Source organism: Haliotis rubra, unplaced genomic scaffold (genome assembly GCF_003918875.1).
Source record: "Haliotis rubra isolate DU_JTF1 unplaced genomic scaffold, ASM391887v1 Scf33, whole genome shotgun sequence".
NCBI classification, from domain to species: Eukaryota; Metazoa; Mollusca; class Gastropoda; order Lepetellida; family Haliotidae; genus Haliotis; species Haliotis rubra.
In genome coordinates this window covers 307793-330729 of record NW_025767002.1, presented here as the reverse complement: position 1 = coordinate 330729, position 22937 = coordinate 307793, and the positions used below count along the sequence as shown (strand labels likewise).

Genomic DNA, 22937 nt, shown 5'->3' with positions numbered 1-22937 from the left:
ACTGGATTGTCTGATCCAGACGCAATTATTTGCAGACCGCCGCCATATAGCTGGAACATTGCTGAGTGTGGCGTAAAACTAAACTCACTCACTGAAGTGGGGGTGAGTACAGTACAGCTTATATAATACACAGGATATACATGTCTCACAAAGTTCACTGTACAAGTATGAACTGTTGATTATATGGATAACAAGAAGGAACAGATGCTGATAGATTTGATTCCCTGTGATTATGTTGATAACATGTTATTATTTTTATGAAAAATATTAAGTTATAGATAATACTCAAAAGAAGTCAAGGAACACCTCATTCTTTCATATTACTGAAGTTAATTTGTCATGTCCTCTATTTCTTTTGAGTAGTATATTTGTGCCTGTTCATATTGGGTATTTTCATTATTTTCACTTGTTTTAAATCTGAACTATGCAGTTGAACAAATACCGATATGGCAAGATTATTCAATGTTTGTAAATTTGTGTGTATATTGAAGGCTTGTGCAACATTTTGTGTGTATTCTTGTACATGTTTGAATGTAAGAGAGAAACCATTATTTATTGTATTGTAAAGTATTGTTATGTTTTCATGAAGCTTCAGGGACCAAAGGAGCACAGCTGCTGTCTTGCAGCCAGGCTTCTATTGGTCTCTGTGACTTGCAGAGTTTCTGCCTTTATCAGATTCTGCATAGGCTGGGTCAAGGGTCACGAATGAATGCTGATACATGTCAACAGTAAAAGCATTTTGTTAACATTAAGAGGCCCCACCAAAATTTGTTATTAACACTAAGCGGACCCATCAAAGTCTATTTACAATAGAAGGCCCATTAAGGACTGTTTACCTACCTAACAGTGATAGGGTCCATCAAAATTTGTTTTACAGTAAGGGGCCCATCAAGGCTGTTGTTAACAGTGATAGGGTCCATCAAAACTTGTTTACAGTAAGGGGCCCATCAAAGGCTGTTGTTAACAGTGATAGGGTCCATCAAAACTTGTTTACAGTAAGGGGCCCATCAGAGGCTGTTGTTTGCAATAGGAGGACCCCACAAAGCATGTACAGTAAGAATTCCCTTCAAAACCTGTCCTGTCCCTAAATGCTTTGTTGATGATATGCTATAAGGAGCCAGGAAAACACAAAAGCCTGTGATACTGAAATATTTGCTGAGAGAGGCTGACAAGCCAATAAATATGATGTTGAAGATGAGCAGTTGTTGTCATTCTGTGAACTACATTCCTTTCAGGGCACACTTGTATTTTGTTTGTTGTTCACCACCTCATTCAGCAAAATTCCAGCTATATGGCGGTCAGTAAATAATCGAGTCTGGACCAGACAATCCAGTGATCAACAGCATGAGCATCAATCTACGCAACTGGGATTCTATGAAGTGTCAACCAAGTCAGTGAGTCTGACCACCCGATCCCGTTAATCACGGGATCGTCACGAGTAACCAATGAACAAGTTTCAGACTCAATTTTGAATACATGTCAAGGCCATTTAAGTTTAATTTTTTAAACAATTGGAGACAACCAGGAATTTGACACATCAAGTTCAACACACTGAGTTGAAACAGCAACATCTACAGTGAGTCAACAATGATCACGTGACTTCAAGACAACGGGAGATTTGATGATACCAAGACCTACACCCGAACAGACATCTGATGTTAGTTGAAGTATTGAATGTCAAAGGTTTTGAGCGGCTTAGTGATCGGAGTCTTGGATAGACTTAAAAACAACACATGAAGACATCTTTTTTGAGACACTGCTTTTAACATCATGCTACTTGCAACCTTAAAATAATCTCACTCGACTTGTTCTGAAAAATGTGTTGATTAGATACAGAAAGACACCAAATTTCAACACCTCCATTGTTCCCAAAGTAACATTAATTAGTTGATTTTTTACCAAAATGTAATGCTACACAAAAATTCAGTCAGCAGCAGTTTTTTTTGTGATTCAAAACTGCTGACTGACAATCTTAATTTACATAATTCATGTTAAAATGTTAGGTAACAAATCAAAGCATAAGTAATGAATAAATGAGTTATTGACAATCACACAGATAAATGGCATAACTTTAATAACTTAATTCATATACTACACAAATGTATCATATAATTTTTATAGCTACAAAAAATACAACAAATACAAAATAACATTACACAACATATACACTTAGCTTACAAAAATAACACACATTTGTGCATTACAGGATACAGAGGCAGGAAAGGCTGAACAGCAGCAGGCTCTGTAGCTCACCTCACTCAAACTGAATTTTGCCGACAAAAGTCTATGAATACATTTTACATCATTTTCTTGATATGTTCTGTATGTCCAAGAGCAAGTTTTGTGAGTATGAAAATGTTCAAGAAGGATAAAAACAATTTTATGCCCTGAATATTATATTCCTTTCCAAGTCTGTTGCAGTAAATTTGGAATAATTACACACAATTGAATCAGTAGTTTATCTAAACTTTATCAGTTTTTGTTTAAAAATAAACTGAATATTTTTTTGCAACATATATATATATATATTGAAGAAACTATATCTGTACCAAGATCTTCAGATGTGTGTGTGTGTGTGTGTGTGTGAGACACTTATATAACTGAGGGTATGGAGACTCTTTAGAGATGAATTGTTGCTCATTAATATATCAGGGATCTGTTCCACAAACAATTGTAGGTCGTCCTAACTCCCATACAATATCATAGACTTACGACTGTCGTAGCAGTATGATCACTGCGGAATGGGGCTTCATTTAACCACACACTTGAGGTCGGAGTTTTAGGATCACAACAGTTACTCTTCAGAGTGTCACAGAAACATGTTAACTTTCAGAGTGAGTGAGTGAGCGTGGTTTTACACTTCCCCAGGAATATTCCAGCTATATCACAGCAGGGGATACCAATCGAAGAGGCAGGAAGGAGACCTGAAATTTTATTACAATTTTTTTTTCATAAAAATTCATGTCTTTACTTGATTCAACACAAAAAACACATTACACAACCACATCATCTCAGCTAATATACCTGGCATCTTCAGTTGGGCCATTTGTAAGTCCATATGATCAGAATAAACAAATTCATCCACTTAATCCTATACTAACCCCTCAAAATTATTTAGACCACAAAACAAATTGTAAATGTTAGTGTAACACTAGTGTTATATTTTCTAGCATTTGTTTCCTCAAGGCCAGACCAATTTTATTCTTGTTTTATGGATTTTTGTCCTCAGAAAACCTAAAGGCAGGAGGGAAAAAAATTATAATCATCAGTCAAAGTAATAGTCCTTTTAAAAACTAAAAGTATTTTATTTTTGGCAATTTATGAAGTGTATATGGGGCAAAAAACAATCAAATAAAATTTCTTGTAAGTTTACATTTTAACATGGGGATTTTATTTCTTGAGCGGAGAAAATTAATTTGTATTTTTTTTCTTATTCTTGAAAAAATATGACCAGCAGATCCATAAAACAAGAAATAAAATTGGTCTGGCCTAAAGATAAGTTGTGTAAGTACATGTAGCCAAATAGTAATATCTCCGACCCTCATGATATATATCTTATACAGTAAGGGCACTGTGTTGTATTGCATAGCATAGTATCAGCAGTTCAGTAGGAAATATTGAGATTATTAAATACAAATCATGAATATTATCAATAATGAAGAATTACCCCCATTTATGTAGACAATGTGTTTCACTTACGTTAGAATTAGACTTTGAGAACAAACTGGTACCCGTCACACCATTAAAACACTTGTGTAACTTATAAGTATTACACAGTTATTGAAACAAACATGGTAACTGTAAAACTTCTACCTAAAACACCAACTGTTTCATGCTGATGTGATCATACATAGCCTTTCACATCTTGCCTTTATCACAGAAGCTTGTCATGCAAAAACTAGCATCTATCTTATGTAGGTACATTTGTATATGTTGTCACGGCCAGGGTCTTAGCACCATACCACTATGTAGTGCTGAGACATCAGCATTGACAAAATATAGTGTGGGTGTGTGAGTGGTGGTGGTGGTGGAATTGGGGGTGCTTGAGAATATTTAGCATATGGCGGCGTGCATGCGCACGTGTGTGTGTATGTGTATGTACGGCTGCTTGTACTAGCCCAGACTGAAGCTGGTTTTATAGTGCTAGCCCACTGAGATACCATGCCGAAGTGAAGCATGAATACCCGACTCAGACACATTATACTGACTCGAGCCAACCAGTCCTTGTTGTACCCATTAATGCCGAGCCAGGCAGGGACCAACAAGTACCATATTTTCACGTCTTTTGGTATGGCGATGTCGGGGATCGAACCAGCGACCTTCCACACTCCGGGCGGAGCTCTAACCACTACACCCGGAGGCGGGTCGTGTGTGTGTGTGTGAGTGAGTGAGTGGGTTTAGTTTTATGCCGTATTTAGCAATATTCCAACAATATCACGGCAGGGGACACCAGAAATGTGCTTCACACATTGTACCAGTGTATGAATTAAGGCCTGTCCGACCGCCCGAGACGGGCTAGATTTCTGCTGGACTGTCTAATTTTACAGCTAGCCAGCCCGATGGACGGGTGAAAAAAATATTCAGATAGCATGTCCATTGGCACTGTCTATTTAATATTTAAGACGGACTGGTTAAATCTCTTCTGGGCTGGTAAGTTTTGAAGTTACCAGCCCAGGCCCCGATTCTCGAAGTCTGAGTTTTGACTTAAGGAGTCTTTATTCAAATTTGAGAAAAGTCAGGAAAATGCATTCCACAGAATGAACTGAAATCGGTATTAAACTCAAACTATAGAAGATAATTTGAGTTTGGTGGATGATTACTTTAGTTGTTTGGGTTTTATATTTAAAAATGTAGTTGAGTTAAAAATTCAGCTGTTCCAAATTGTGAACTCAGTTTGAGATTTGGTAAAATCTAAAGTTTGTTTTATGGGGGCCAGATGTCTGGATGGGTTTATGGCTTATTTCATACACTGATTGTACCCATGCGAGGGAATCTAACCCGGGTGTTTGGCCTGATGAGTGAACACTTTGACCTTAAGTCTACCCCATCATTATGATGAGCTCCAAGGACCAATAATTTTAGTTAATAATGAGTGTAGTTCATTATATGCATTTCGACTAAAATATATAGAAAAAGACTTAACTGAGCATGTTATATCTGTCAGTTAATTATAAAGTAGTAAACATAGCTTACTGCACCTTGTTGCTAGATTTTGCCTTACAAGCCCCTGGGCTGTTATCACAGGTGTCGCCAATCTCTAACATACATGCAGAAACCGGTCAAAATAGAGATCATTAGGATGTTTTAAGTGGTAAAACACTGCATGTAAAATAGAATCAGTATTTCCCTCATTGAAACAACACTGTATGCCAGAACTTTTTTCAGTCTCCAATTTCACTTCAAATATATACAGATTTCGGAGTAAGATCACAAATAACAGAATAAAATATAAATAGATTGTTTGTCTTTCAAGACTTGAAAAAGATGACATTTTCACTCATGGATGCACCACTTGTGATAGTATCAAGTGGGGTCTTTGGACATAAACACTATTTGACAAGCATTCAATAAATATCCTCGAGTTAATAAATTATCTAATATTCTGTATGGTTTTACTAGGCACAACACTCTCTTGACAAAAACAATTCCATTAATAACCAAAACGAATATTTAAAAAAATCAAAATGAAACATTAACAAACTTTTGAGGTAAACAAAGCAGATATTTGAGAAAAATGTTGCAAATTCCATATACAGATTGTCCTGATTGGGTTTGACAGCTACATTATTGAGTGAGTTTCAGTTTTACACCGCTTTTAGCAATATTCCAGGGCCTAGATTGTTTAAGCTCTCTTAGCGCTAAGATAAGTGCCATTCATTAACATTAACTTACGACTATCTTAGCGTTAAGAGAGCTTCGAAAATCTAGGCCCAGCAATGTCATGACTTGGGACACTAGAAATGGGCTTAACACATTGTACCCATGTGGGAATTGAACCTGGAGTGACGAGCGAACGCTTTAACCACTGGGCTACCCCACCGTCCCTACAGCTACATGAAGATGGTAACGGGAAATTCAGAAGAAGAAAACAAGACAATCTTCCATATTGTTCTTTGTCTGGGGATACCACCGGTAAAAACTGTCAGTACACTGTGATGCCATTCTTGCTGTGGTTTACAGTTTGAACACAAACTCAAATACATGTATATAAAAGAACAAATTTCAAAACTTCAATCACCAAATATGAACACTAAAAATATCTAAAAGTGTAAATAAATATTGTACAACAAATACACACTGTAACTATGGTAACAAGCTTGACTGTAACAAGTTACATGTCAATATGTCAAATTCATTGTAAAAAATGATAAATCTGGAAATCTACAAAACTACAAAAATATTCACTCACACTGGGCCTATTACTTTCTTGTTTTACCAGATGATTTAAATCTGCAAAGGTTAACACATACATTGCAAAAATACATATTTGAACATCTTTTCATATTACCTTTAAACAGATATTAGTAAGAAATCAAAACCAACAAAAAATGTTTATTACATATTCCCTACTGCATCTTGGTAACCTGTAAACAAGAACAATATGGGCTCAGCGTATCATGATTATTTATACTTCATATGATCATAAATGCCCTTACTGGATTTCAGTTATCCAGTGAATTATAGCGTCTCTTATGATTAATACCTGGGCACATTTGCCACGATAGCTTCCATGTTGAAGTGATTTCATCATCTCCATCCTGCTTATCACTAAATTAGTCTGATTTTTAGAGTAACAATCATGAATTCAACAATCAATGAATATGTAGACATTTAAGCGGTCGTCATTGACCTATATTGAAAAATAGTATTGGACCAGACTTTTGAATTTAATCAAATCAAAATATTTTAATTTGTGGCTGGAAAAGATGTATCCTAAATATCAAGACAGGATCGCTAATGTCATTATTCTATCAAGGTTGCAAGGTGTATTTTAGATTCGAGATGTTTTACTGAAGTACTGATGACAATAATGCTTGTTGCAATCATGAAAGGACAATGAAACGTTTGGTTGGCTATTTTAAGCACTGTGTCATTCAAACAAACTCAAAACAAAGCTGTGGTGGCAAAAGAAGTCCAGGGTATTTATCACAACAGAAGGGATATATGACCCTGGAACACCGAGGATGGTATAATGCACAGTAACAACAAATACATTCCAGAAAAGAAGCTTAGTATTAATATTTACACATATCAAGTGTACATCACATCCACATGGCTGTGAATCGTATATGAATCAAATATACACATATTTGAGGAAGCTGTTATTTTGAAAATATTCATAAGCATGCAAGATCAACACACAGTTAGTTACAGATTGCAGAGCACAAATTCTGTACAGAAACATGGCTTAAACAGCAGTAATAAGAATCAAAGTTTACATAATTTTGATTGAATTTGTTATGTTTCTGGCCTGTCTGCATCATTTCTAACCAAGGGTCGGTTTATCCAATCTCATTTCCCCAAAATGAATGCAGATACTGAATGGTGCATGCTAAGTAACACATCAGTTTACTGAACTTTTATGAATTGCTGTGGAAAAGACATTCTAATACCAGATTTTTTTTTAGTTTTATGCCGCTTTTAGCAATATTCCAGCAATATCACTGCGGGGGACACCAGAAATGGGCTTCACAAATTGTACCCATGTGGGGAATCGAACCCGTGTCTTCAGCGTGACGAGCGTACGCTTTAAAAACTAGGCTACCCCACCACCTCTCTAATACCAGAGACAGCTACATTTGTACTGTAGAAAACAAAGACATTTGGGTCAGTATGGTGAATCATACAAACGTGTCTGTTAAAAAACACAAAAATCAAATAAAAACAGTCATTGTGTCATTTCAGGAAAACCCAAACGCCAGAAACCTGATATTGGGTTTGTTGACCTAATATTCAGAATACATTGTGACATTTTGTTTCATGACTCCTTGTTACACTGGTGAGGAGATGTAGGGTGAATATTCTGTGCTGTCCACACACGGTGCTTGACACAGTGGACACCATACAAGAGTCTTTAACGACTGTCAACAACCATTCAATTATCTTCCACAAAACACAAATTGCAATTCATCCCATTGAATTCATCCAAAATATTTACTTAAACATGGGCCAAAAGTGAACAAGTTGGATCAGTACTGCTTTTGACACTATTTCAGTCATAAAGTCTGCAGATCCTTATAAACAAGGGAGGCAACCCTGCACAGAACATCTAAGAGCCCAAGACCAACAAACACATGTCTCCCAGAGTTTGAGATTAAATTACTCTAACAGAATCCTTAATCCTATGAGACTGATGCTTTCTGTTTTCAGTCACGGACATTTTGTGTGCATAAAAAGCACTCATAAAATCTTCAAAATTATCTTCTGACACTCTGGCATATATGCTATCAAAGTTTTTTCTTATATTCTGCATTACTGGGATACAAGAATTCAGTTCATCACTGGTGAGCGAGTTCAGTTTTATGCCGCTTTATTCTAGCAATATCACGGCAGGGGACTCCAGAAAAGAACTTCACACACTGTACCCATGTTGGGAATCAAACCTAGGTCTTTGTCTTGACGAGCTAACGCTTTAACCACTAGGCTACCCCAACACCCTTGACCTCATCACTGGACCTCATCCTATACTGACAGAAATATGTGTATCACTTCATCATTTGACAAAATTGAGGCATTTCCTGTTGCCTTAAACTGAGAAACAGGGCCCCGATCCACAAAGCGTTGATATGACCTGTCAAATCCTATATAGTTTAACATTGGCTTACGAATATCGTAGCGCTACAAATGCTTTGTGGATCGGGACCCAGACCATGGTTTTGGTAAGACATATCAACACATAACACATTTCTCCAAGGATTATATGGCTAAAATAAGTTATCTGTGCAGCAATCAACATATACAACCGACATTATCTCTGATCAGTGACTCTCAGCAGCAGCCAACTGTATCGGACTATGACAACAATGCTGCCCTCAAGCTTACCCATAATATTCCGGGATTGTTCTGGTGTTTTAAGCACTGCTTGGGCAGCAAAACCAAAATACTTGTGTTCATAATGTGTGTTTCTCAACATCACTTTTAGGAACTCAGATTTCAGTTTTAACAACATCTGTTACAACTCATAACGAAAACTCATCAAAAACATATAAAATAGAGATAGGTTAAAATAAGTATTGAAGTATTTTAAAGTAACACCTGTTATTGGCACCATACTTGAAACACAAGTACTTTGATGGCCTTCATGGATTTGGAAGAGTTAATACAAGGGTCAACATGTGAAAAGTTATTTATTATCATTAGGTCAGACCAATTATATTTCTTGTTTTACGGATTTTTGTCCTCGGAAAACCTAAAGGCTGGAGGGAAAAAGATATGAAGTGCATATTGGGCAAAAATCAATTCTTGTAAGTTTACATTTTTGGGCTATAAAAACATGAGAATTTTATTTTTGGAAGGGGAAAATTATTTTATTTTATTTTCTTATTCTTGACAAAATATGACCGGCGGATTTGTAAAACAAGAATTAAAATTGGTCTGGCCTTATTAGGATTATACTTGTACCACAGCATCAGTAAAAGTTTTAAAAATACCCTGCCTGGCACCAAATTAACTAATGAGATGAAAATACTCTGTTTTCAATGCACATGTAGTGCCATGTTACCTCTACTTTGAAGCAAAATTAATTGAATTTAGATATAAAAATAGTAGTCACCATTTCACAGAAAAGGGACTAATTTCCAGCCCTTGTTTTTCTCTAAATCACAAATACGCTCTCAGTTGTTTTCTATTTTGTTTTGGCCCAAAAGGTATGGCTAATCCTACTTTTAATATTGAAGTAACCACTCTGTATTTTGAAATGTATTATTCCACATATATTATTTTAAAATTCCCACAATACAAAAGAATCATTTTCCATAGCTCTTATGGAACATCCATCAGGGGTATTATAGTGGTTTGAAACCTGATATACCTCTCAGAATCAGTTGTTTTCCAAATTCACAGTAGAACATTGCTTTTAAAAGATAAACATGCACACAAACAGCATTCCCTCATATTTCTCAGTTTCCTATCACCATCTTTTGAACTATTGTAAAAGGTGCAATATAAATCCTACCTGGGTAAAAACAATGTTTATTAAATAGAAACAGAATTCACAGCAGCACTTTGATCGATGACCCAAGTAGAAAGAAACATTGGCTTTTGTAGACAGCTGACTGGCCACTCATGTGAAAAGTCTGAGGTAACACACTTCAAAGTCAGTCCACAGAGTCTAACTCTTTGTCTTGAGGTGTGAGTAGGACAGTATAGAGCCGTATCTCCATCAGGCTACGATAAGAGGTCAAGGTCAAGGGATTATCCTGCAGGTTTACTTCCACCAGCGACGTCATGGACTGCAGCCGACTCGTGTCAACATCTGTGGAGAAAACAGTAAATATACTCAACAAAAAAAGAATCTTCACATTTAGAGTACACTCATTACGTCCATAAACCAGATTTATCCACTAGCAACACACTTTGTTCTACATGGGTATGTTTGGAACATAAAGTAACCCATGTGAAGTTTCTTCTGATGTTCAGTATATATATCACTCAGCAAATGAAGCCTAAATAATGCCAATAAACTGTTTTGTCTCATTTTGTTCAGGACTTTTTTCAAAACCCAAATGGAGGTGGGGAGGAATATATGTAATTCATTCTACTTTATGAACTCAATTCTAAAGAACCAAGTACAAATAAAAAAAACCACCTCTTCACTCTGTGACTGGTTATCAAGGGTGTTGTAATATAATTTTATATTTAACAATCCATTTCCGTTTCATTTATATTTCACCTAAAGTCCACTTTTGTAATTGATCAATTCCTAATTTTTGTATCAACCCCACGTGGGAAAGTAAACAGTAGCTGAAACACAGCCAACTTGTCTGTCAGTTACTGACCCTCGTAGTGTGTAACAGACATGATAACAGCGGGTACCTGTTATGCTGTTGTCTTCCACATTGAGATTCCGCAGTTTGTTGAAGGTGAAGATGACGGAGGGAAATGACTCGAAGCTGTTGCAGGATATGTCCAGCACCTTCAGGCTGTGCATGTCACGGAGCTCGTCGGGAAGAGACGTCAGTTTGTTGCCATTGATGTGAAGCTCTGGGAAACAAAACACCATTACTGTTGACTTGTGATATTTTCTGTTTTTCCTTACGCCCTCATTTGGGGGTGGGCAGTGGGGCAGTGTTTGCTCATCACGCCGAAGACCTGAGTTCGATTCCCAACTTGAATACAATGCATGAAGCACTTCTGGTGTTTCTCCACCATAATATTCCTGGTATTGTTAAAAGCTGCATAAAACTTTACTCACTTATTTTGGTCCTGTAGTCTTATAAATTAACAGTACATATAAGCTTTAAAAAAACTACTATTACTGGTTTTCTTTCCAAATTAAGGCTTCAGAAATACAGGATACAGTTGGTTTAAGGACTATATGTTACACAGTGACACATTTATTCATATTCTGCCCTGTGACCATTGTCAACAACCACACTCAGACAGATATATTAACTGATTATATCATATTATTACATGTTTATTTGGAGACTGTTGCAAACTTAGTCACAAAGACACCAAATGTTCAACTATGTACTTTTTAATGAATACTTTGGTACAATTTCTATAATACTGTAAAAGATATACATTTTGTAAGTAAAAAAGGTGATAATGTTTGTCTTGATTCAATTTGTGCAACAGATGTGGTTAACACAGTTAAGACACCAGAACAGGCTCGGTACCACTGTATTTTCCGTGTGTTGATGTAGCGACTCTCGGGTATGACGTCACACGACCACGTGACCATCTACCTCATTATCTTGCGTAATCGCGAAATGCTTTCGTGGGAGGTGCATTTTAGATTTCTAATACAAGCTGTATAATGAAATATTACCGTTTTTAACTGTATTTTGTGAATATTATATATACCCAGGGGTTCATTCAGAGCGAAACTAAACAATGTGAAGTGACCTTTTTAAAAATCCTTTAAGGCACCAAAACTATAAGCTTCCAAAGAATCAGTCCATAACTGACAACAATACTGCCAACAATGTGTTCGGGCTTACATACCAGATGACGTACAGAGTACAGAACTGTTTATTCACACAGCTCATCTGAGCTGAAAGCATTGGCCAGTAGAGGGATTGGCTCTACCCCAATCTTTCTTATTTTTATTTAATATAATCTGAGAGTTGAAGTTATGAAGTGTCCATGCTGGAAAAAATATATTTACCCATGAGATGGGGGAACTTGGTACCAAATTTGGCAGGAACTCTTCTGATAAGATTCAGTGAGATGTCACATGTTTCAAGCTCGGTGTTCCTCATCAGCAGGTATACAGCATCTGGGATCTGAGTGAGCTGGCACTCTGACAGGTCTGCAGACAGAGAATGAACAGCACTGAGGTGAGGTGAAAGTGGGTTTAACATCGTGCTGGAGAATATTTCGCTCATATGACGACGTGCATGCGTGTGTATGTGTATGTGCGGCTGCTTGTACTAGCCCAGACTTAAGCTGTTTTATAGTGCTAGCCCACTGAGATACCATGCCGCAGTGAAGCATGAATACCCCACTCAGACACATTATACTGACTCCGAGCCGACCAGTCCTTGTTTACCCATTAATGCCGAAAGCCAGGCAGGGACCAACAAGTACCATATTTTAACGTCTTTTGGTATGACGCGGTCGGGGATCGAACCCGCGACCTTCCGCTCTCCGGGCGGACGCTCTAACCACTACACCACGGAGGCGGTCCAAACACATTGAACATAGATGGACAATACAGTCATATCTGACTGAAACCAAAGAGTTTTAAAAGACAATATTTCTTAAAATCATTGTTCTCATAGATGACCAAGAATTTGGTAGAGTTGTCTATCTTTATAAGTTCTATTTCCTCAGACCAACAGGCAGGAAGATGTATGTTCCACACAACTTGACCAGATGCCTCTTGTCTAAAGGGGGACTGTGTTGAACACAGTTTTAGCAGTAGGTCAATGTTACTCACCATGCTCACAGGTTAAATGGGATCTCAATTCCTGATTTCTTTAGGGGGCGGTGGGGTAGCCTAGTGGTTAAAGCGTTGGCTCGTCACGCCGAAGACCAGGGTTCGAATACCCACATGGGCACATTGTGTGAAGCCCATTTCTGGTGTCCCCCGCCGTGATACTGCTGGAATATTGCTAAAAGCCGCGTAAAACCATACTCACTCACTCACTTCTTTAACAGTGGACTATGTGCTTTGCAGCTTTGAAGGGAATCAAAAGAGGTGCATGGCCCTTAGAGCTTTAAAAGGGAAGTATAAGTTTGTCATATTATTAATGGGAATGTGTTCCATGCATCTGAAACAGGGGATTTATGCAGTACAGCTTCATTGGATGGGCTATCCTACACAACCATAATGGAAGGAGTGGACTGTTGCTTCCGTAAGTAGCTCATGACAAGACATGGACTGTGATGAAAATATTTCAAATATTTTATGGCCTAATAATAAGCTTATATAATTTTTAACCTAACTAACATCGAACGTGAATATATTGTATAAAACCAAATTCAAACATTTTTCAAATACAACTTACAAGAACAAATCAGCTGTTTCAAGCAACTTGCACTTGATTCTGTGCGATTTATCCGCATTTTGTACGTCATTGTAAACGTACAAACTGCGCGAAAACAGTTACGACATCGTCAACAATGAACAATAGGCGATATGACAAGGAATTGTTTTCAGATTACGTAACCAAACAGCCAGGCGTCTCAATTTACTGTTTTAAACGTTAAACACCAGAACTGGGAACAGGAAAACAGATATGAAATGAACTCTTAAATATATCACAAAGGACATACATTTCGACCGTGACAAAATATTTCCTTCCCAAAATCAGCCGTATATCTGACTTGTCTAAAATTTGCCATTTTCCTCCGTGATTTTGTATAATACCTACCCAGACGTCGATTTTCTTTCGCCTGTTCGCACCTGTTGACAACTTTTGTAACGCCTCGCCCAGCCATATCTCCACCATTAAGCGAGTTGCTTTCTCCGTCGTTTACAGGTACCTACACTGGCGATGATTTCATATCCCACAGCATGCGCATGTGTTTACAAAACACGGCCGCTTGTAGCAACCAAAAGTGCAAGTATGCGGAGTTACGTCCCTTCCAATAATTATTCTCGTCGCGGGAATTATGAAATCAATGTGTCGGGGAAAACTAAGTGATTTTCGTTGGGACCAGGCAATCGATGTATACTTGCATTTTGGAAAGACTTCCGCCCGTATCCCCCCCCTTAAATTTCATTCTAATAAAATCATGTCACCTGAATTTATATTCCTCATCTGATAAGGATGAGTTTTAACATGTTTCTTTAATTGTATCTGAACATACTGAAAGACTTCTAAAAATGCCACTGAAAGAATTTTTTTCCCCCATCATTAAAATTTAGGGGGGATACAGGCGGAAGTCTTACGGATAATTCAAAAAATATAAAATAGGTAACATGTAAACAAATATGCTTTATATTCATTAACGAAATATAATAGAAAGTTTCAATAAATTATTCCAGTATATGAAAAGGTGAAGCTTTATTAGCTATTTAAACTTAAAATGTGTCTTTCAAGAATTTATTTTTGATTCTGTCGGAAAACCACTGGAATCAACTTGTATGACAATTGATGTGCCGCATGTAGTGAAAAGGGACTTTTCTGGTCAACATTGAGAATTACAGCAAGACCAAATTTACTCGCTGCCATATATCAGACTGTATTGCCTTATACTTCCTGTTTGATTCTAATCCATTAAAGGTCATTACAAATAAAATACAAATCCCAATCTTAACAAAAATCATGTAACACAATAATAATAAATAATGTCGTATATTCCAATTATGCTGACTGTGTTGGACTCTTGCCCTTCTCGTCCTACTCTATGCTGACCTGTGATATTTCCATCACGCTCTCGAACTGCAGACGCAGGTCTTCACAACGTCAAAGATGATGTTGTCAAACGCAGAATCTTCCGCTTAGGTCGCTGTATCTCCCGGTAAAATGTAGGGCTGTGACGACTATTATCTATTCCCGTAAGGATGAGACTGTTATGCTGTCAAGGCATTATTATGTTCATGTCGGAATTGGTTGACGTCAGGAAACGAACAAACGCGGGCTCGAAAGCATTCATGTACTGCGCGCCGCACTAAACATTGTTTTCAGCTGTATGGCGGCTTTGTGGAATAGGGCGGTGGGGTGGCCTAGTGGTTAAAGCGTTCGCCCGTCACGCCGAAGACCCGGGTTTGATTCCCCACATGGGTACAATGTGCGAAGCTCATTTCTGGTGCCCCCCCGCCATGATATTGCTGGAATATTGGTTAACCGAGCGTAAAACTAAACTCACTCACTCACTATGTGGAATATTGCGAAAAACAATATAACATCACTCTCACGCACTGATGTAAAAGCTGTTAACGCCGTGTTGAGCTGTATTTCAGTTATAGCATGGCGTGTCTGCTTGAAGTGGGAAGAAAACCCGAAGTGAAGCTGTTTTCAGACACCCATGAACATGGTATGGTGCTGAAAAAGATAAACTCAATGAAGATTGGTGCGTGACGTCAGATGAAGCATATATTTTACATGCTGGCATTGTATAAATAACATTAGTCTGTCTCACAGTCACTGAACCACATTATTTTCCCCCAACCCATCCCTTTCTTCAAAGCAAAAGAAAGGAAGCAAGTCTACATTTCCTCAGGTTCTGAACCTCCTAGGTTGATCAGGTCATTGGGACTCATTCTTAATTTAAACCTAGTTATTTTTTTCTTAACTTTAAACATTTTTGGATGCTTAACGTTAGTCTAATTAAAAATTAATGAACAATTATGTATCATATGTGTGGCAGACTCAAATATTCCTACATATGTTCACAGCTTTTTAATTAAGATTAGGATGGTTAAAATTAGTTACTATTAAGTAGTAATGTATATGACCTTGTTACTATTTGATTACTTCTACACCTATATTTAACAATAGGAAAAGAATACAAGTTAGAATGTTACTTATATGTATAGTAGAATATTAGTTATGCTTTGGGAACCGTACATAATTTATGGCTAGGGTGGGGGTGATGATGGTTTTTATGAAGGAGCATGTACAATGTGAATGCCCCCAATTATTTATGTACAAAGTAAGTGACCCCCTGCATGTCATGTACAAAATCAATGACAAACACACACCCCCCTTCCCATAATTTAAAAGCAGAATTTATTAATATTCTGTACAAAATTGTTGACCTCGTACATGTGTACAAACTTGATAACACCACACACACACACACACACACACACACACACACACACACACACACACACACACACACACACACACACACACACACACACACACACACACACACATTCCTCCCCAGAACAAAATGGGTGACCCCACCATAAAATCATCACTGTCCCTCCCCCAAACCATAAATTATGAACGGCCCCTTATATGTTAACATTTTCTTCCTTAAAACATTCAATCCATAGCTCTGTAAAGTAAGCTTCACTCTCAGTACAACATCCACTAATTATCACACTGCATGCTTACAACACACTTTGCTTAGCATGCAGGCCAGTTCTATTGTCCCACTGGTTGGCCAAGCTGGCCAAGCTTAACTTCAATGTTCAGACTTTAAACTCACATCCCTCACTTGCTCTCTTACTTCTGAAGGAAGGACACATACTGTTCTCAAATATTACTGAGATCGTATTTGCTATCACATGAGGACTTGAGATGGGTTCATATTGTATCAAATGTTGTATATATAGATAGTTTCTAGTTTATTATAATTAGAAATATGATGTTTTGTACAATGCAACTGGGATTTCATTTACTTGAAATATATCACAGCTTGTACATATTTGTAGTTGAAGATAAAGTCACAGTTCAGTGAATTACTATGATTATCTGTACAATTAATATAGTTAACTCTAACCTATGTTTTAGCACACAAACATCGTATAAGGCCAGACCAGTTTTATTCCTTGTTTTACGGATTTTTGTCCTCAGAAAACCTAAAGGCAGGAGGGAAAAAAAATATTTTAAAAATCACCAGTCAATGTAATAGTCCTTTTAAATACTGAAAGTATTTTATTTTTGTCAATTTGTGAAGTGTATATGGGTCAAAAAACAATCTAAAAACAGTTTTCTTGTAAGTTTACATTTTTGGCCCATAAAAACAAGGATTTTATTTTTTTGAGCGGGAAAAATTAATTCTTATTTTTTTTCTTATTCTTGAAAAAATATGACGGGCGGATCCGTAAAACAAGAAATATAATTGGTCTGGCCTAACTGTATATCTGTAGAGTGATGGTCAGTAAATTTGAAGGATGCCTGTATGTTTGAGGTGAGGTGAAATTGGGTTTAACGTCGTGCTGGAGAATATTTCGCTCATATGACGACGTGCATGCGTGTGTATGTGTATGTGCGGCTGCTTGTACTAGCCCAGACTGAAGCTGGTTTTATAGTGCTAGCCCACTGAGATACCATGCCGCAGTGAAGCATAAATACCCCACTCAGACAAATTATACTGACTCTGAGCCGACCAGTCCTTGTTGTACCCATTAATGCCAAGCGCCAGGCAAGGTTTTTTGGTATGATGCAGTCGGGGATCGAACCTGCGACCTTCCGCTCTCCGGGCAGACGCTCTAACCACTACACCATGGAGGCGGCCCTGTATGTTTGATATGAGTGGTTGATTGACATATATACGGTATATATATTAGTGGTGGTTCGATTAATTGAAATAATCGAAGATTGGTCGCAGTGACTAAACGACCAAGCAATCGATCATGTTTTCTCATAATCGAACAAAAACAATTCTGGAACACTTGTTTTCATTAACAGTATTTTTCACTAGGTTGGTTTTGTCTGTTACATTTCATAAGCACTACAAGCTCGTTCCAAGTCATGATTGAATTTATCTTAAAGACTCTAAGAAATTTATGTTCCTCCATACTAGTCATCCTTAAAGATGTGAAATTTTGCCCAAAAAATCCCAAAGAACTACGTTTTTTCCTTACTTTTTGTGCATTAACACATTTCATAAATGACGCTAACCAATTATTTTCGATGATTGATCGGTTGTAATGAACCAATCATCAATTATGAGATTTTAACCAATTCCCAACACTAATATATATGGGTACATGCATGTGTACGAGCGTTGTATGTTTAATTTGAGTGGTTGATTGACATATATACGGTATATATATATATATATGTACGATGTGCATGTATGTTTAATTTGAGTGGTTGATTGACATATATACGGTATATATATATATGGGTACATGCATGTGTACATGAGTGTTGTATGTTTAATTTGAGTGGTTGATTGACATATATACGGTATATATATATGGGTACATGCATGTGTACGAGCGTATGTTTAATTTGAGTGGTTGATTGACATATATACGGTATATATATATGGGCACATGCATGTGTATGAGCGTTGTATGTTTAATTTGAGTGGTTGATTGACATATATACGGTATATATATATATATACATGCATGTGTACGAGCGTATGTTTAATTTGAGTGGTTGATTGATATATATACGATATATATATGCATGTATGTTGTATGTATGTTTAATTTGAGTGGTTGATTGACATATATACGAGCGTATGTATAATTTGAGTGGTTGATTGACATATATACGGTATATATATGGGCACATGCATGTTTAATTTGAGTGGTTGATTGACATATATACGGTATATATATATGGGTACATGCATGTTTAATTTGAGTGGTTGATTGACATATATACGGTATATATATATGGGTACATGCATGTGTACGAGAGCATGGGTACATGTGTTTGTATGTTTAATTTGAGTGGTTGATTGACATATATAGTGGTTGATTGACATATATATATGGGCACATGCATGTTTAATTTGAGTGGTTGATTGACATATATACGGTATATATATATATGGGCACATGCATGTTTAATTTGAGTGACATATATACGGTATGATTGGTACATGCATATATATATGAGTAGGTTGATTGACATATATACGGTATATATATATATGGTATATATATATATGATTGACATACATACGGTATATGTACAACATGTATGTTTAATTTGAGTGGTTGATTGACATATATACGGTATATATATATGGGTACATGCATGTGTATGAGCGTTGTATGTCTAATTTGAGTGGTTGATTGACATATATACGGTATATATATATATGGGTACATGCATGTGTACGAGCGATGTATGTTTAATTTGAGTGGTTGATTGACATATATACGGTATATATATATGGGCACATGCATGTGTATGAGTGTTGTATGTCTAATTTGAGTGGTTGATTGACATATATACGGTATATATATATGGGTACATGCATGTGTACGAGCGTATGTTTAATTTGAGTGGTTGATTGACATATATACGGTATATATATGGGTACATGCATGTTTAATTTGAGTGGTTGATTGACATATATACGGTATATATATATGGGTACATGCATGTTGAATTTGAGTGGTTGATTGACATATATACGATATATATATGGGTACATGCATGTTTAATTTGAGTGGTTGATTGACATATATACGGTATATATATGGGTACATGTATGTTTAATTTGAGTGGTTGATTGACATGCATGTTTAATTTGAGTGGTTGATTGACATATATACGGTATATATATATGGGTACATGCATGTTTAATTTGAGTGGTTGATTGACATATATACGGTATATATATGGGTACATGCATGTTTAATTTGAGTGGTTGATTGACATATATACGGTATATATATATATATGGGTACATGCATTTAATTGTGAGTGGTTGATTGACATATATATGTTTAATTTGAGTGGTTGATTGACATATATACGGTATATATATGGGCACATGCATGTTTAATTTGAGTGGTTGATTGACATATATACGGTATATATATATATGGGTACATGCATGTGTTGCATGTTTAATTTGAGTGGTTGATTGACATATATACGGTATATATATATGGGTACATGCATGTTTAATTTGAGTGTTGATTGACATATATGTATATATATGTTTAATTTGAGTGGTTGATTGACATATATAAGGTATATATATATGGGTACATGCATGTGTACGAGCGTTGTATGTTTAATTTGAGTGGTTGATTGACATATATACGGTATATATATGGGCACATGCATGTTTAATTTGAGTGGTTGATTGACATATATACGGTATATATATATGGGTACATGCATGTGTATGAGTGTTGTATGTCTAATTTGAGTGGTTGATTGACATATATACGGTATATATATATGGGTACATGCATGAGCATGTGTACGAGCGTATGTTTAATTTGAGTGGTTGATTGACATATATACGGTATATATATATGGGTACATGCATGTTTAATTTGAGTGGTTGATTGACATATATACGGTATATATATGGGTACATGCATGTTTAATTTGAGTGGTTGATTGACATATATACGGTATATATATGGGTACATGCATGTTTAATTTGAGTGGTTGATTGACATATATATATATATATATATGGGTACATGTATGTTTAATTTGAGTGGTTGATTGACATATATACGGTATATATATGGGTACATGCATGTTTAATTTGAGTGGTTGATTGAGTGGTTGATTGACATATACGGTGTATATATATATGGGTACATGCATGTTTAATTTGAGTGGTTGATTGACATATATATACGGTACGGTATATATACATGCATGTTTAATTTGAGTGGTTGATTGACATATACGGTATATATATATGGGTACATGCATGTGTAAGCATGTTTAATTTATAGTGGTTGATTGACATATATATGAGTATATATATATATGGGTACATGCATGTGTACGACAGCTTGTATGTTTAATTTGAGTGGTTAATTGACATATATCACGGTATATATATATGGGTACATGCATGTGTAATGATGTTTAATGATGTTGATTACATATATACGGTATATATATGGGTACATGCATGTTTAATTTGAGTGGTTGATTGACATATATACGGTATATATATGGGTACATGCATGTTTAATTTGAGTGGTTGATTGACATATATACGGTATATATATATTTAATTTGAGGGGTACATGCATGTTTAATTTGAGTGGTTGATTGACATATATACGGTATATATATGGGTACATGCATGTTTAATTTGAGTGGTTGATTGACATATATACGGTATATATATGGGTACATGCATGTTTAATTTGAGTGGTTGATTGACATATATACGGTATATATATGGGTACATGCATGTTTAATTTGAGTGGTTGATTGACATATATACGGTATATATATATATGGGTACATGCATGTGTACGAGCGTTGTATGTTTAATTTGAGTGGTTGATTGACATATATAAGGTATATATATATATATACATGGCACATGCATGTTTAATTTGAGTGGTTGATTGACATATTGTATATATATGTTTAATTTGAGTGGTTGATTGACATATATATACGGTATATATATGGGCACATGCATGTTTAATTTGAGTGGTTGATTGACATATATAAGGTATATATATATACACGGGTACATGCATGTGTACGAGCGTATGTTTAATTTGAGTGGTTGATTGACATATATATATACGGTATATATATATATGGGTACATGCATGTGTACGAGCGTTGTATGTTTAATTTGAGTGGTTGATTGACATATATAAGGTATATATATATATGGGCACATGCATGTGTACGAGCGTTGTATGTTTGATTTGAGTGGTTGATTGACATATATATACGGTATATATATATGGCTACATGCCTGTGTACGAGCGTTGTATGTTTGATTTGCGTGGCTAGTGCAGCTTTACTTAAAAAAAATATTTCATATCACATCACTTGTGTATATATTGTTTCTGCATGCATTGTGCAGACTTGTGGGTAATACGTCTGCCCGTCTCCCCCTAAACTTTAATGATGAGGAAAATGACATGTGTATATATTGTGTATACTTAATATTGTGTCATCGAATTGAGGGTTTCTCAATGGATTTAGGCGATTCGCAATTGAACAATTTGAAATAAAATCCGCGGAAATCCGCGGAAAACTGCCATCCCTGACATATGCATGGTTATGATACAAAAATTAACATTTATTTTTAAATCAAAATGTATGATGGTATTGCTGTTTCAGCCTTTTGTGTAAGCTCATATAGCCCTTTGTTGTGAACTAATTTGAATGCTGTGGCCTTGAGAATGAAAATGTTGTGAGATGTACATGTTTTAACTGCCAGTTTCATAGATCTTGCCAACAGAACATCAGCCGTGTATATGTTTAACAGGTGTGGCTTCATATCAATCATGTGTGACAATACTTCTGTATGTGTTCATATCTAGAATAATCCTTATTATTCATAAGTTCATGATTTCATTACAAAACAATCATAAATATTGTTTTATTTATGAATACACAATGTCATTTTGAAAGTGGTCTAATGTAACATATGTTATATTTGGGATTACACTTTCTTAGTAAAGTACCGATTCTACCACTTTTGTTAGTTTGAGTTCCATCCGGGATTCAAACCCACACTCCCAGAGTCAGGCAAGTAAAATTGCCAGCCATCTAACCCACTCAGCCAGTGCAGCTTCCACAAAAATGGAAGTCGAACAACTGGTACTCAAGATCACATACTTGTACTTTACAGCGAAAATGTAATCCCAATCATAATATATGCTATAGTGTTTTTGTTGGTTAATACATAGCTGTTTATGATTCTCACTGACAGTTATTGCT

General features: G+C 36.2%; 1 protein-coding gene across 1 annotated transcript; it reads right to left on the bottom strand.

Moving 5' to 3' along the window:
- Nucleotides 1-9462: 9462 nt before the first annotated feature.
- LOC124284132 (leucine-rich repeat-containing protein 20-like) lies at nt 9463-14194 on the bottom strand. The gene is made up of 4 exons (XM_046720191.1): nt 14043-14194; nt 12332-12475; nt 11035-11202; nt 9463-10474 (listed from the first exon to the last, which is right to left on the bottom strand). The coding sequence occupies exons 1-4, from the start codon at nt 14107-14109 to the stop codon at nt 10317-10319; spliced, it is 537 nt and encodes a 178-aa protein (XP_046576147.1). The 5' UTR covers nt 14110-14194; the 3' UTR covers nt 9463-10316.
- Nucleotides 14195-22937: the final 8743 nt, after the last annotated feature.

What these genes read in the sequence shown, in the direction of transcription:
- LOC124284132 (XM_046720191.1), bottom strand. Translation starts at nt 14,109, where the DNA reads ATGGCTGGGCGAGGCGTTACAAAAGTTGTCAACAGGTGCGAACAGGCG. An exon ending in CAAGTTCCCCCATCTCATGG is followed by an intron (nt 11,203 to 12,331) that starts GTAAATATATTT and finishes TTTGTTTCCCAG; the next exon opens with AGCTTCACATCAATGGCAAC. An exon ending in GGAAGACAACAGCATAACAG is followed by an intron (nt 10,475 to 11,034) that starts GTACCCGCTGTT and finishes TTTTCTCCACAG; the next exon opens with ATGTTGACACGAGTCGGCTG.